Source organism: Passer montanus, unplaced genomic scaffold (assembly GCF_014805655.1).
Source record: "Passer montanus isolate IOZ18808 unplaced genomic scaffold, ASM1480565v1 scaffold28, whole genome shotgun sequence".
NCBI lineage: Eukaryota > Metazoa > Chordata > Aves > Passeriformes > Passeridae > Passer > Passer montanus.
Window position 1 is genome coordinate 2,586,843 of NW_024367483.1, and position 15,013 is coordinate 2,601,855.

Genomic DNA, 15,013 nt, shown 5'->3' on the forward strand with positions numbered 1-15,013 from the left:
CCAACAATCAGAAGCAGTAAGGTCTCCTACTACTCCAATCAGGGCTAGAAGAAGCTGTCCCCAGCCCAAGCTTGCTGTTGCTTTTTCCAAAGCATATGTGCATGCAGGTGTGTGTACATGCATCGGAAGATGGGGTGGGAAATGCTCCCAGAGGAGCTGGTAGGGAGGGGAGGCAGCATTTACTGGCGTATCCATCTCTCTGCAGCCTTAGAAAAATTCAAGTGTCTATTTAAACTTATATTTGAAAATTCAAATAAAAGCAATAACCTACTAAAGATCAGCAGGTAAGAAACAAAATCATGAATACTTAGAAACAAATCTTTGCCAACAGAATTCCTGAAAGAAACTTGAATCTCATTTTCCATTCAGTAGACTGTATTAACTAATAATGTAGAAACGAGTGATTCAAATGTGAATCATTTCTACCTGTATTCACTGAACACTCCTCTCCCTCTGCTGCAGCCAAGTAGTATAAAGCCACAACTTCACACTGGTATGGTCAGGCACAAATTACTAAGTCACGTGGTATTTTTCAAATAAAACTGAATCATCGAAAGGACAAAGAGAACAAACAGCGAAGGAGCTCACTGCAAAAAAGATGGTGACTTCCTAGCAGCCCTCAACGAAAAGGAGGAAAAAGAAGCAAGCTACACCTCCAGCCTGATTCAACAGGTTTTCCTACACTTATTTTTAAGTCTTCAACTGTATTTACTATTTTAGAACTCAGATGTTCATATCTTCCTTTTCCAAAGCTTCATGCCCTGTCATACAGTGTCAAACATGCTATATATGCTACTTCATCTCTATACAGCCAAATCAGATTTCTGGGAAGAAAAAAATAAAAGCAATGATGAGCAAAAGGTTTCTTGTCACAATATTACAATTTATAGAAAAGATAAATCTGCCTCGGAGTGATCATATTAAATGGCTGAAGCACTTATGCTTGGGTTTGGCGGGGGCTTTTTTAAGGTTGCTTTACAAGGATGTCAGACCAAAATTTAGCAGAAGTAATGGTGTCTGTAATTTCCCAAGTACTTTTGTCAATATGTCCTTTAAAGCCACAGTCCTTTCTAGAGACGTGTCTCACTATAAGCAGCACTAAAATAATGGGAACTACTTAACGGTCTCATCCACTATTTTTATTGGAGTTTCTGCCCTTGCTACCATTAATGCAATCATACCTATGACAGTACAAACCACACCAAATTTTCAGCATCTATTGGTTTCAAAGCTCCTATTCTACTTCGGTGCAGTTCCATCTCTGGCTTCCATGATCTATATACAGTCTACTGCTAAAAGAGAAGGTGCCCACAGCTGTCCATTCCCACCACTTCCCTTCGGCCAGTACCATTTTAAATCAAGTGCAGCTCATCAACTCAATCAACTGTGCTTTCACAGTGGTTTATAGCAATCTAAGAGCAAACCTGTATAACGAAGCTAATCAGAATACTGCTGCTTTTGAAAGGAGGAAGCTTCCTTCCCCTTCCTTCTTTTCCTTTCCTCCATTTTCACTCAATGGCTCTTCCTACCTCGTTGCATGCACTTGAAGGTCTTTCTGGAGCCAATTTCACAAACCAAAGATGTAAAACGACCTGGGGCTAATTTTCCACCAGGTTAGCAAGTTAACCTGGAGCATCCTGGAATGCAGTTAAGTCCTAGGACAGGTGCCAAGTAAATGGTAGGATCACATTGCTGAGAGCATGAGTGCCCATTTATGCCAACAGGAAAGCCATCAGAGAGAATGAAATTATAAGACGTGGGTCAACACGTGTGCTTCTTGTTCCCTTCCTTGATTGGTACTGCTATTTGTCTAATCTCACTGTAAGCCAGTTCAAAGAGCTAAACCATCAAAAAACCTATTCATTATTTTTGGCGAGGCTTGTTTTCTGCCAATTTAATTCCCTGAACTAGCTCAGCAAAGGAATCCAGCAAGCATCTGCACCAGTGCAGGGAAGGAGGCAGGAACACACAGGGAGATGAGGACAGGCTGGGGCTGATTTAAGCTGTCACTGAACCGCATACCCTGGAGCAGATCTGCATCACACCATAGTTAGAACTGACAGTAATCTGTGCCTGTACGACGGGAGGCCTCCATCGCTGACAGGAGTGTGCCAACAGTGCCAGCACTGAAACATCCTCGGCAAAGTTCGACCTGGGCACCAGCCTGGATGACTGCGTGTAAAAGCAGAAGAATCACAGCTCTCTTACCCTCAGAGACACTAGGAAACATTAGCTAATTTCTCTCCCAGCAACACCCCTGTGAAAATGTGCCCTATAATTCCCACTGCACAGGTTTAGCCCAGAACAGCAAAGCAAGCAAAATTGGTGACAAACTCAGGATTGGAACCCAGTAAATCCTCTACACCAAACCAACACTTCATCACTCAACTGTGTTATTAACCCTAAACGAATTCAATTAGTCAGTAGCAGTCCATAAAAAACTCCTATTGCAAAGACTTTCTAATGCACTATAAAGATCACATATATAATACAGTTAACAAATGTAGGTATTTCCTAGATAGTTGTGAAATAAGAAACTAGGGAAAGGAATAATACTGAGATCTTAAGTAATTATTTCCTTTTCTATAGAGAAAAATAAGTGCACATGAAGCAGCATGAGGGCCTATTCATACAATTCAAGAAATTTAATGCAAAGAGCTACAGAAAGGAAAATACATCTACAGATTCTTTTTCCTTCAGATTTCCATTGTAAACCCATTTCATGTGAAATGCCAGCAATTATTTAATACACCCTGAGACCAGTATCTTCCCTTAAATTTATCTCCTACACTTAGCCCAACAATTCCCACACTTAACTCGCTATGTATAACAATGAAGCACATTTGGAAAAGGGGGGGATTTGTTAACACAGAAGCAAATCTCTGCAGTAGTGAACAGCCAGCACTGTAAGTCTATCCAGCAACACGAGATAGTCTTTCATTCACATTCCAGCTTAAGCACAGCCAAGCACATCACATTTGGGACGCTCAAGTCATACTTAATTTTGTTCAACACCTTCTTTTGACAACGGCTTTGTCACCAAGACTCAAAATACCTATGTCAAAAAAGACAGTCATTTGCCAGGACTGTCACTGATTCTCTCAAGATAAAAATAATAAAGCTGTAAGTGCAAGGAGCAGGGGCTGCCTAATTGTCAGCTGTATAAAGTAGAAATATCAAGATTATTGTCCTGAGGGCAACAAGAGTTTAAGAGGAATAGAAGATGATGCTGCAACCTGTTTTGAAATCTTGAACTCCACAGGAGTCAAAATTTAAGGAAAGCAAATGAAAACTCAGTGCATGCTACAAAAAACTACTGCTAATTTGCCAGAGAACCAGGAGAGTAAACAAACCTGCCTAAGAGGGACTTGCACCCTATTTAACAGCAAGAAACTGGATGACAGATCAACCCAACAAAAACATCATGGAGGGCATGGGAAAAACATTTACTCCAGAACTCTTTGCATCCTCACACATCTAGATATAAACAAAACAGGAAAAGTGTGCTACTCTAAATGTGGAATTTACCGCTTGAAATCTGACAACTACTACTTCAGTGACAATGGTATTCCAAACCTCATTTTTCTGGGCAATAAATTATTATGATCAAGTCAAAGTAGGAACAGCAGTTCTTCACACACAAGGGACTCCCAACACAGAGTATGCTGGTGCTTCCTTGGGCTTAACAGACAGACCAAGGTGAAAGCAACCTCACCGATCCCGTCAAACGAGGCACCTCCAGACATCACCACCGCCGCTCGCCAAGACAAGCATGCACAAGGCATCCCCATCCAGCATCAGGGAGCCACTATGAACATCTACTGCTTGAATTACGGCTGCAGGCTAGTCTTGGAGAAATTGATAGTGACAGCAAACCTGAGATTTTTTTTTTCCTATTTAAATAACAAGGTGGGAAGCTTAGATTTTCCCCCCTTCCTTCTGGGAAGCAAGAGGAAAGATCTCGTTTCTCCTGTTTTAAAACCATCCCGACACACACCTTCCCAATTCTGCTTCACATGCAGCAGCATGGCTACTGGCATAGCCTGGCCTGTTTTCCAAGCAGCTGTCAGACTGCTACGTCTTGGTCAGTTTTGAAAAAGAGAAGGAAAAAAAAAGGTAAGATAAAAAATGCAGCATCACCTTAATAAGCGGGTAGATGTAATCAGGCGGTGGAACTGTTTCACAGGAGGACACTTCCTTCTGTCTCTAATACACTAAAAGCTGAAAAGACAGCCAAAATAGAGTATATTCTCCGGATAATAAATAGGAAGCACTGTAACAGTAGCACAACCCTACATTCTCATAACAGCCAGGCAGACAATAGAGAAAAAAAAGTTTCTCTTATTCTCTGACCAAACACACACAAAGATGGTCCAAGGAGCAGCTTAAAATCTCACACCTGCCTGTGACAAACTAACACAGAAGTCTGAGACTCAGACAAACGCTCAGGACTGAGCAGTAATACCCACACAGCAGTCAGGGCACCTTCTGACAAGTGAAGGTGATGCCAAGGTTTGGGAAAAGGTGCATTATGCTAACATGTTACCTATGGGCTTCACTGGTGAGGACACATTTCTATCCCCAGCATATTCCAGTAAAATTTTAAGCAGCAAAACAGGCTGCTTGTGTTTGAAAGAAACACATCTATATTTTGGCATGTAGATATCTGAATTCAGCATTACAAACCCCAGCTCAGCCATAAGACTGCACAAGGCCACTGTCCAGTACACCATTCTATAAAAATTACTAAAACGCCAGTGACAAAGAAATTTTGCTTGCAAGATGCAATGTACATTTTTATCATGCTGGATAAAATATCTACAGTCTCAGCAGTGGTTAAATTGCTGCTATAAAGGAAATTGTCCTCAGATAAATGGTTTCCCTATGAGAAGGTTTCAGTGCTACACCTCACCCCAGGTCAATAAATCAAATTAACTGCACCTTGTCCTCTGGCCAATGACATCATCGGCTTGACCACATCTTGTGAAGCGAGTGCAAAAACATATGCTATTTAAGGCATGAAATCATATTACTGCTTTTTGTCCAGCCAGCCTTGTGCTGTTGGTCTGTGAAACAGTCAGTCACCTGAACAGTCTCATTACAGCTTCTACAGCTTTTTTTTTTCCTCTTGTATTCAAGGCCTGTCTTTGCCGAGGGTGAAGAAAAAAGGGTAAATAATCTGAGTCGTTATTTTTTTAAATCAAAATGCTTTTCATTAGCTGCAGTGCAGTATTTTGTGACAAATTAAATTTAGAACCAAACTACGAAATACGCCATCTGCACTTGCACGTGAACGCTCTTCCTAGTAGTGTTTCAAAGATGTTTACATGCTAATCTGGCACTGCTACTCTGAAGTACCCTGCTGTTCGGTCCTTTTTCTCCACAGGGTGAAAACAATGGTCACTAATGAAAAGCTACACAGTTTCATTTGAAACCCATCCCTGCATAAATATTTTTTATTTTAAATTACTGCTGCCCCCTAATCAAGTAGTCCATTTGTTTTATTTCTAAGTGGACTAATATCTGGTTTAAAACTGAATTACTCTAGACAATTTAAGAGGATTAATTTCAATTTTCACTTGGCGTTCTTATGACACAATCACAGAAAACTTATCTTCCTTTCTAGACCCTGTACTGCCTAGTGGTATCTTCTGTCTTGAAAGAAAAATCTAAATGAAAGAGAGGGGAAAAAAAAAAAAAACCTCAACCCAGAACAGTCAAAGATACAAGCAGTGACAAAAGCATCTGACACAGTGCACTGTTAGACCTCATCCACATTAAGCAAAAAGAAGGTGAATAAGATTATCTTCAATGTATTCAATTCTGTTTGTGTTCAGAGGGAGGAGGAAAGCTGTTTAGATTTTGAGTGTGTCTTCTATAGCCCTCTCAGTGCCAGGAAACGTAAATTAGAAGCAACTCTCCTTTAAGGAAAAGAATCAAGGACAAAGGGACCAAAAATGCCCAAGCCTCTGAAAAGCAGATATGAAAGGAACAGCTTTACAGTCTTGAGTTGCTATAAATTAAAAATAAGCTCCTTATTTAAAAGACATGAGTGTTTGAGAATCTATGAGCAGATCTGATGCTGCTCAAGCCCCAGGAGGGTTTTGTTTTTGCTGGCAGGGGTGGAGTAGAGATGGGGGGGTCATTTTGGTTATTAGTAAATAAATCAAGCAGCAGAGTGAGGCCTAGGCGCTTGCCAGAGGAGCCGGGGCCTGGCTCTCCCCCTCCTCTCCTCACACAGCCTGGGTTTGATCTCGGGGCCCTGTGGGTTTGCCAAGAAAATTTAAAAAAAAAAAGCCAGAGAGCGAGAAAGAAGAATCATATTGAACCACAAAAGCACATGGGGCGAATGTAAAATATAAACACGGCGTTGGGCTCTGAGTGGCTGTTATTAAAGGTCTGAATTACTAAACATGAGAGGCGGGGAAAGCCGGGCGGCCATTTCAATAATATAAACCTCCCCGAATTAGACATTATTCAAATGAGAAGGAGAGAGAGGGAAGAGAGGGAGAGCGCGGGGGAGAGAGGGACGGGACCGGCACGGCCGTGCCCTGGGGCAAAGGGGGAGCGGGGCAAACCCCGCCGGGGCAGATCCGGCCCCCGGGGCTGGGGGGCAAGCCCGGCGCTCGGGGGGTGCCTCCGCCGCCGGAGAAAGGCTCGGGGGGGCTCTGCCCCTGCACCCCGCGGTCACCCCCCGCCGAACCCGCCCCTGGCGAGGGGAGGGGGGGAGCTTTAAATGAAAAAGCCGAACCACGCTCCGCTCCTGCCCCGCTCCCCGCACCCACCCACCCCACGCCGCAAGGCCCGGGCTCTGGGGAAATAAACCCCGGCTTGGGGGGGGTGGGGGCAGGCTGGGCCGCGGGGAAGGGGGGCAACGAGGGGACTGCTAAGGAAACCGAGCCTACCCGCCTCCCCAGGCCCCAGCCAGGGGCCGGCACCCCCGGCCCCCTCCGCCCCGCCGCCGGGGGGACCCTGCCCCACTCGGGCGACCCGCCGGGATCGCTCCTCCGGCATCCCCCCCCACCCCATGAATATGTAAAGCGGGTTTATTGTGGGCGTGCGGGCCGGGTGGCGGCCGAGCCACCCCCGAACGCTTTTGGGTGTGGGGCTGCCTCCCCCCTCCCTCCCTCCCTCCCGGCGTGTGTGTGTCCCCCCTCCCTCCCTCCTTCCCTCCCTCCCGCCCCGACCCCTGCGCCTCGCCGCGCCGCCGCCGCCCATCGCCCCCATGGCCGGTGCCCCGGCGAGAGGGCTCCGTGTGCGGGAGGGACGGTGTGTGCGTGTGTGTGTGTGTCTCCCCAGCGCGGGGAGGCTGCTCTGCTTCTCCTTCTCCTTCCCCCCCCCCGCTCCCTCCTGTGCCGTTAATTATAATAATCCTGAGTACTAATAAATTATGCTAAGCGGGGCCGATGAATATGAATATGTAAAACGCAGTAATGATTACCTGCCGCCGCCGCCACCGCCGCCGCCGAACTCTCATCTTGACTCGCTGCTCCTCCGTCCGCCATTTTGAATATTTTAACCAAAAATCGGCCGCGCGATAAACCCTCCCCCCTCCCCTTCCCCTCCCTCTCTCCTCCCTCCCTGCCCGCGCCGCCGCCGCCGCTCCGCGCATGCGCTCCGGGCTCTGCGCTCCCCCCTCCCCTCCCTTCTCCTCGGCCGCTTTCCCGGCCAGGGCGCGGAGCGGCGCCGCGCATGCGCAGCGCGGCCGGACCGTCTCGCTCCCCCCTCAGGCCGCCGGCGGGCGGTGGGGGAGGCGCGTGCGCACTGAGGCGCCCCCCGCGCGCCCCCTCAGGGCACGGGGCGGTCCGACCCCCCCCAAAAAAAAAAAAAAAAAAAAGAAAAAAAAAAAGATCCTCCCTGTGGTCATTAGTTTTTTTTTTATGGTTGTAAAATCTAGGTAATTTACAGGGGACAAATTGAATGTTTTGGGGGGAAAAATGAGGTGGGAGGGAGAGAATGGACGTGTTGGGGTAAAAACAAGCTTATCTGTAGTGGGCAGGAAGGGAAGGTTTTGGGGATAAAACTTGAGGGGAGAGAATGGACATTTTGAGGTAAAATTGAGGTAGTCAGGAGTGGACAGGAAGAGGAAATTTGGTGGGTAAAATGTGAGTTAATCTGTAGGGGAGGGAAGTGACATATTGAGGTAAAACCAAAGCTGTCAGTAGTGGATGGGAAGGGAAAATTGTGGGGCTAAAACTTGAGATGATCTCTAGTGGAGAGAATGGACATATTGAGGTAAAAATGAGGTAATCACTCGTGACAGGGAAAAATCTGGGGGGAAAACTTGAGGTCATCTGTAAGGAAGAAGAAGTATTTTGTAGGAAAAATCTGAATCTTTAGGGAAAGAATGAACAATTTGGGGGTAAAGTAAATGTAGCCATTGGATTTTCATGCTGGGTCATCTAGGTAATTATCAGGGACAACATTAATATTTTGGAGGTAAAATCTGAGGTAATCTATAGGGGAGAGAAGGAAGATTTTTGAGGTAAACTGAGGTAATCAGTAGGAAGGTAGGAAGATTTTTGGGGGGTAAAGCTTGGAATAATCCGTGGGGGACAGGTGCCTGTCAGGAGCCTCCTGGTGAACGACCACTGTGTCTGAGAGTGGTGGTGTGGAAATAAATACCCGTCTGGACTGCACCTGCACCCAGGTACTGCCCGAGCCAGGGCAGGACTGAGGAATAAAGAGGAATTGCATCCAGGGAAAATGGAACCGCAGAACCTGTGGTTCCCATGGAGGAGGGTGCCTGAGCGAGGGTCTGGTTTTCCTCCAGAAAACGGCGATTGCACAGTAGCGATTCTCCTCTGTTCAAAAAACCCCACCCCAACATTCCCTCGTTCTGGGCAGCCCAATGCTCCTGGGGTGCTTTTCTCAAATACTTTATCCTCTTACACTTCCCGCATCAAATTGTCCTGGAAGGGGAGTCGGGTTTCATGCCTCCCTCGTTAAAGGGGAGTAAATATGAGACCAGAGGGACCAACAAATAAAATTAGCTTTAGATTCAAAGCTTCCAAATCAGGACGAACAATTAGCCAGAGCAGCAAAACTTTGTTAATTCCTGACAGATTTGGCAGCGTAAAAACAAAACTTACTCACATTTTAATATTACGTAAATACATGTTATCCCTGAGCTTTGTAATGTACTTCCAGAAAGTAAGAAAGGGAGGCTGGTGTAGAATGGCATTCATTAAGGACTCGGTCTTAACGTTTTCCAAGAGTCATTAACTCAGATGGGTCAGAGTCCAAGCCGGATTTTCTTCTGGGGTGCAAAACATCATGGAGTAAGAGGAACTGTCGGAGATCTGTTCTTGCATGCTGTTGCTGAAGAAATTAGGAGTCGTATCAGAGACAGCCACTAGATTTTTTTTCATTGGTAGGAGAGAGCCAAAAAGGGGAGGCTGAATGAGGGAGACAGCAGGGTGTATCTCCAAGAGGGGAATCAGAAAGGTAATTTTGTCATTTTTATTTAAAAATAAGGTCCTCTGGTAATGGGATTTTTTTTTCCTTGCCATCCTATAAAATAACCTCTTGTTATTGCAGAAAACACTGGCAGAAATGGACTGTACTGTGAAAGAGCGAAAACCTTCCCCTAACACCAGTCCCACTCATGCACATTAATTTGCTGACACCCTAAACCGGCAATTAAGCACTTTGTCTCCTGAAGATCTGTGTTGCACTCACAGGAGCGAACATGTAAACAAAGGCATATTGTCGTGCTCCTCTTCAGTTCAGCCATGATCCTCGCGGGCCAGTTAATCCAGTTTTATGGCCAGGTTATACCAGCACTGCAGCACGCGGGGGCTGCACCAGGACAGATAAACGTGTAGAGAAAGGGCTGCCTAGATTAAGACTCTGCACAGCTCTAATCCTGCCTACGCTGAATATTCTCTCCCCTATCTCCCTATCTCACCCAAAGACTCCTCTCAGTCCGGCATGCCACTTCCCAGTAACCTCTTCCCTGATCCCAGCAGCTTCTTGCTGGGGAGAATTTGCTCCCATTACCACACCTGATTTAGCCTTTGCTCTCGCTCAGCTTCTGCACACTTAGCTGGAACCCACAGCTACCGCAGAAAAGATGTCTGAAAACAAGTAGTTGCTAGTGGTTTGGTGTTTTTATTTTTGGTGGGGTTTTTTTGTTTGTTTGTTTCTTGGGGCTTTTTTTTTTTGGTCATTTTCTGAGAGTTGTTAATCTGCTCTGTGTTTTCTAATTGACCGCCTATAAAGAGAACTTAATTCACTCAAGCCACATAGGTGCTTTCCCTCTCCCTGTAAAGATTAGTCTGGATCTATGTCTGCATCCTCTCCTCTAGTTTTCTTTGAATGCATCTCTATCTGATGCCTTCCCCAAGGTGTCATACATCCCTGTGGCTATATATCCAGGAAAGCTGGCCAAATCATTAGTGATGAATAATTTATCAGATAAATTTTACCTCTCTTTCAATTGTGGGTGCCACATAGTGCCTGATTGGTGTCTTACTCATGAGCAACTTGCTGGAAACACTTGAAATTTGAGATAATTGGACACAAAGATGATACAAGGTTTAGTCCTGCGAGGAGCTGAGCACCCTGGATTCATTTCACAAAAAGACATAAGAAACTTGGTTGTTCAGCTGCAGTCAGTGAGACTGGGCTCACACTGGTGGTGAAGTATGTGCTGAAACACAGCCCAAAGCAGCGAGCAGGACCCTGTGATTCTGTTCTCTGGCTGGACTTGTCAGCCACACAGAATTGCCTCTCACAGGGATTTTGCTTTGAAAAGATTTTCTGGTGGTGAAAAACAATACAGTGTTCAAAATCAACACCACATGTAAAGGGAAGAAATGGTATCTGAGGATCCTTTAAAGCTCTGCAGCGTATCTGCGTCCATTGTTTAGATGTTGAACCAGATACCTCTTAATTCCTAACCCTAATTGGCCTGCTTGACTTGTGCCCATAACCCCAAATTTTCTTTGATTGCTATGTGACCTTCTGAATTTTCTATCTCCTGCTAGAATTAATTCAGTAGTGGGTGTTTCACAGACAATTGTTTTTAAGGTAGGGAGGCAGAGGACAAAAGAAACATGAGGAGGGAAGGCAGGGAGCAAAAGAAGCACAAATCACAGTATTTAAGCAAAAAGCACATTGGGAAGGAAATTATCCTTTTCATGAAACAGCTCTAGTGTATAAGGAAATTAAGAGCAAACTTATCTGCTCTGCTCCAATTCCACCGTGCCACTCAGATGTGAATCCCAGATGCTGCTTTTCTCACACGATGTCCCCCTTCTCTCTATCCTGTTTTCTTCACATGAGATTTCTCTCCTATAGAAGGGCCTGTTACTAGAATCACGTTTACTTCTGCTTTCCCTTTGGTCATCCAGATAATTAGAGGCTTCTGCCTCAAAACAGTCATTCTTTGCCCCTTGTGTTTTCAGACATAGATCGTCAGAAACCTCTGTATTCCTTTTACTTGGGGACTGCACAGATTGTCTCACATTTAATTAAACTTATCTGTGTGCTTCTGTCTGTTTCCTATTTCTCATCGTCATACACAACCTGACAGAGGAACCAGCAGCCTCCCTGCTACAGTGTTATTTTTTGAACACGCTGTGGATAGCAAAAGACACTACGTCTCAAAAAGCTTACAATTTAGAGAGCTGGCAGGGGGAAAAATGAGGAAAAAAATAGGATTAGTACCTTCTTGATTGAGGAGAAGTGAAGAAAAGCAACGTAAGGACTGTGCATAGTCCCTCCAGTGTCACAGCCGACATTAGTGGGACACAGACTCACACCTGGGTGCTCGGAGGCTGTGCAGTTCAGTACTTTAACCACAAAGCTGTTTTTCCTTTCTCTCCCGCGCTGCTCCCCGCCCTCCTCCTGTTCCCAAGCATGGAAAAGAGTCCACCCTTATCCCCAAGGCTTGGGACCCACCAGTAATGTGTCTTTACATTATTATACTTTTCCCCCTCTTCAGATCTCCTTCCTACGCACCTAGTGAGTGCTGAGCACGAACAGCAGAAGAGAAATGGAGACTGTCCACTGCATATATTGGCTGGTTTTTTTCCCCTTGCACACTCCTCTGGCTGCCTTTGACCACATTGCTTTCTGCCTTTCGTTCTGACCCTATTCTGTTGTCTCTGGACTGGAGAAAGGATGACCCTGAATCTCTTATTTCTCAGAGTTGTCGCCATTCCTCTGACTCTTAAAGATAATGAAATTATAGCAGGAAAGTTGTACCATCTCATAATACTCTGCCCCTCCCAAGTGCAACTAACTGCTTTTTTGGAGATAAGGAGCAGGGACAAAAAGAAGCATGTTTTTCATTTTCATATTTGAAAAAAAGCCCTGTAATTCAGAACCTTCACACATCCTCAGGAAAGGGAGAGGTAATTACTAAAAGGACACTTATCTTTTCAGGTGGGTTTTTCAATCTATTTCTCACTCTCTGCTGCTTTGCCTGCACTTACTTTAGCTCTAGCTCAGTTTTTTGTATGCATTTCAATAGTTGTCATCAATGCAGCTTCTGAACCTTCCAATTTTTACCAGTTACATCTTAAAAATCACCAGCTTTAAGGATTTAGAAAATTATTGCTGTGCTTTTTTAGCAATGGTAAACTAAAGCAGAGAAATTAAGAAACTTGTCTTCGGTTGCATGTGTAGCAGGAAGATGAGCCCCCACTTCTCTCTCTTGTGCCTTGATTGAAGGACCCTATTCAGTATTGTTCCTCTCCCAGAGACCCACAAGGCTGGCTGCATCTTTACCTGTTTCTCTGCTCTGAGAGGGACAACAATGAGGTCCTACAACTTGATTCAGATCTCTGAGGAGTGGGATTTGCAATTGCCTGATTCGAGTTGCCACTCAAAACTGTCACAGATCTGCTTTCAGCGTTTTTCTCTTCCTCCCCTTGCTACAGCAAAACTCTTAAAAATACCTGGTTTTTGTTGGGATGATTACTAACTAAGACTTGGGAAAAGCTCAGATACTAAAGCAAGACTGCCAGCAGTGTGACAAACTCGGGTAGAAGGGCAAATTCTGGTTTGTACCTATATGAAAACCAAGGCTGAACTCCTTTTTCTGACCAGTTGTACAGCACGCTTTCTGCTGTAGACCTTGGGAATGCTTTGGTGCTGCTTACATGAGGAACCAAATTGTTTTTGACCTCAGTGAAGAGGGGGCCAAGAGGGACACATCTGATGCCTTTTAGCAACCGCAAGGTTTTCTGTAGAATAGACATAGCCTATGAAACAAACACACAGCTGGAGTTAGGGTGCTTTTGAAAACATTGTCTTTATTCTCTACCTCCCTTTCTTCCAGGACAGCTCTTTGCTTATTCCCTCTTCAGAAAGGGACTTTTCTGTCACACAGCCTAGCCTGGCTGGAGATTAGGGATTCTCTCTGCCCCTTCATCCTTGAATATTTCCTTTTAATTTCACAGTTTAAATTCCAATTGTGTAATTACATTCTGCCTACCCCAAATTCCTCTGTAATTTCAATTGGACACGGTGTCCTTCACTCTCTAGGCAGAACTCTTGCAGTGCTGTGGGGCACTGTTAATAGGCTGCCACGCTCCACTCTAGTCCCATTTCATGTAAATGGGGAAAGAGAATGGACCTGGATCCCTTTGAACTAAAACTGCTGCTCCATGTAGGCGAGACAGGGGTTGCTACAGAGTGACAAGGCTGTCTTGCCCCGTGGCAATACACTGGGCAGTTTTTACAATGCCTCTCAGTCTGAACAGATTTTTGGAGTAAAAGTCTAAATCTGTCTGGAAGTATTTCTCCCCCACAACACCATACCCTTTGATCACAAATAAAGCTGTACAGGGACACCCAAAACACTACTTCACTGAATTTATGTGGCCTGAGAGTACCTGCTTGGACCGTTTAACATGGCAGAAGTGCCATAGTGATTTAATTTAGGTCCAGGGAGTTGTGTAGCAATGAGAGGGCACACAGCACAGATGCCTAGTTCAGTAAAATGCTTTACAAGAACTGGCAAGGTCCCATGCATTTTATGACCCAACCCTAATACTTGCTGCAGTTTTTGCTGTGTCATCATTTCCCCTCAATCCTTACACTGGTGGTGATCACCCGAGTCCCACATCCCAACTCGTTTTATCCCAACATTCCCTTCTTGTGTGTTGGTATCTGCTTTACATCAGTGTGAAATAATTTCTAATTCTCCTGCCTCCTTCTTGCTTTCAACTTCCTTCTTCACTGTGGCACCGGTGCTTAGTTAGTCAGTGTGCCTGTGTGTAGCCCTTCAGGTATCAGAAGCATTCATCTTTCATATTTTTCACCACCTTCTGCTGTGGTCTTTGTGGAAACTCAGGGAAGAGAAGGCAAGGAGCACGTGTGGGTTGGGAGAGTGCTCCTGCTTTGCCTTGTCTCATAGAACTTCGTCTCTCTGTACACATTCTCTGGCAGGCTCAGGGAAAGGAGTTGTTCACCAGGTTTGGAGTGATGTTCTACACAGGTCAGCAAAAGGAATTAGTTTACTTTAGAAACTGGAATAATTTGATGTTTGATCATCTTCAGCCACAAGCCATATTCTTTTCATCAGGTGTACACCACTGTCAGAGGAACATGGGGCTGATTCCGTAACTGGTGAGAGTCCTTTAACAAAGTTTATTTCTTTTCACTGCAAGACTACCCTAGGTAGTCCTCCTACCAAAGAATGATAAATCTTAACTTGAAATAAACATCCAGCTCCTTGCTGGCAGTGCTGTATCTACACAGTACCCCAGTTACTTTGAATTTTGATGGGACTTCTTCTTTATATATTCCAGACGTTTGGTCCTGCTCCCAAGGGGCGTCTTTATGCCTGCTCCCGTGTTGGCAGACCCGAGGCTGCTGTTTGCATCTCCAGCAGCAGATGGATCAGGTGAGATCAAGGAGACCATATTTCCATGTTTCCTTGCTTAGCTTACACTGTTAAAAGTGAGTTGTTGTTAGGAGGAAACAGAGCATGTAATAACTTGAGTTGGGTTTTATTTGGCTTTGAGTCATAAATCTTAAAGGAAAGGAAAGAGCCATC

The 15,013-nt window shown here is 45.0% G+C and overlaps 1 protein-coding gene across 1 annotated transcript in view; it reads right to left on the reverse strand.

Annotated features, from left to right (window-relative positions):
* The window catches only part of POU2F1 (POU class 2 homeobox 1), a 113,126-nt gene extending 105,585 nt beyond the window's left edge, over positions 1-7,541 (reverse strand). Inside the window, exon 1 of the mRNA XM_039713138.1 lies at positions 7,442-7,541. Coding sequence (XP_039569072.1) covers positions 7,442-7,505 — 64 coding nt within the window. The 5' untranslated portion in view covers positions 7,506-7,541. The remainder of the gene's footprint in view (positions 1-7,441) is intronic.
* Between the last annotated feature and the right edge of the window lie 7,472 nt (positions 7,542-15,013).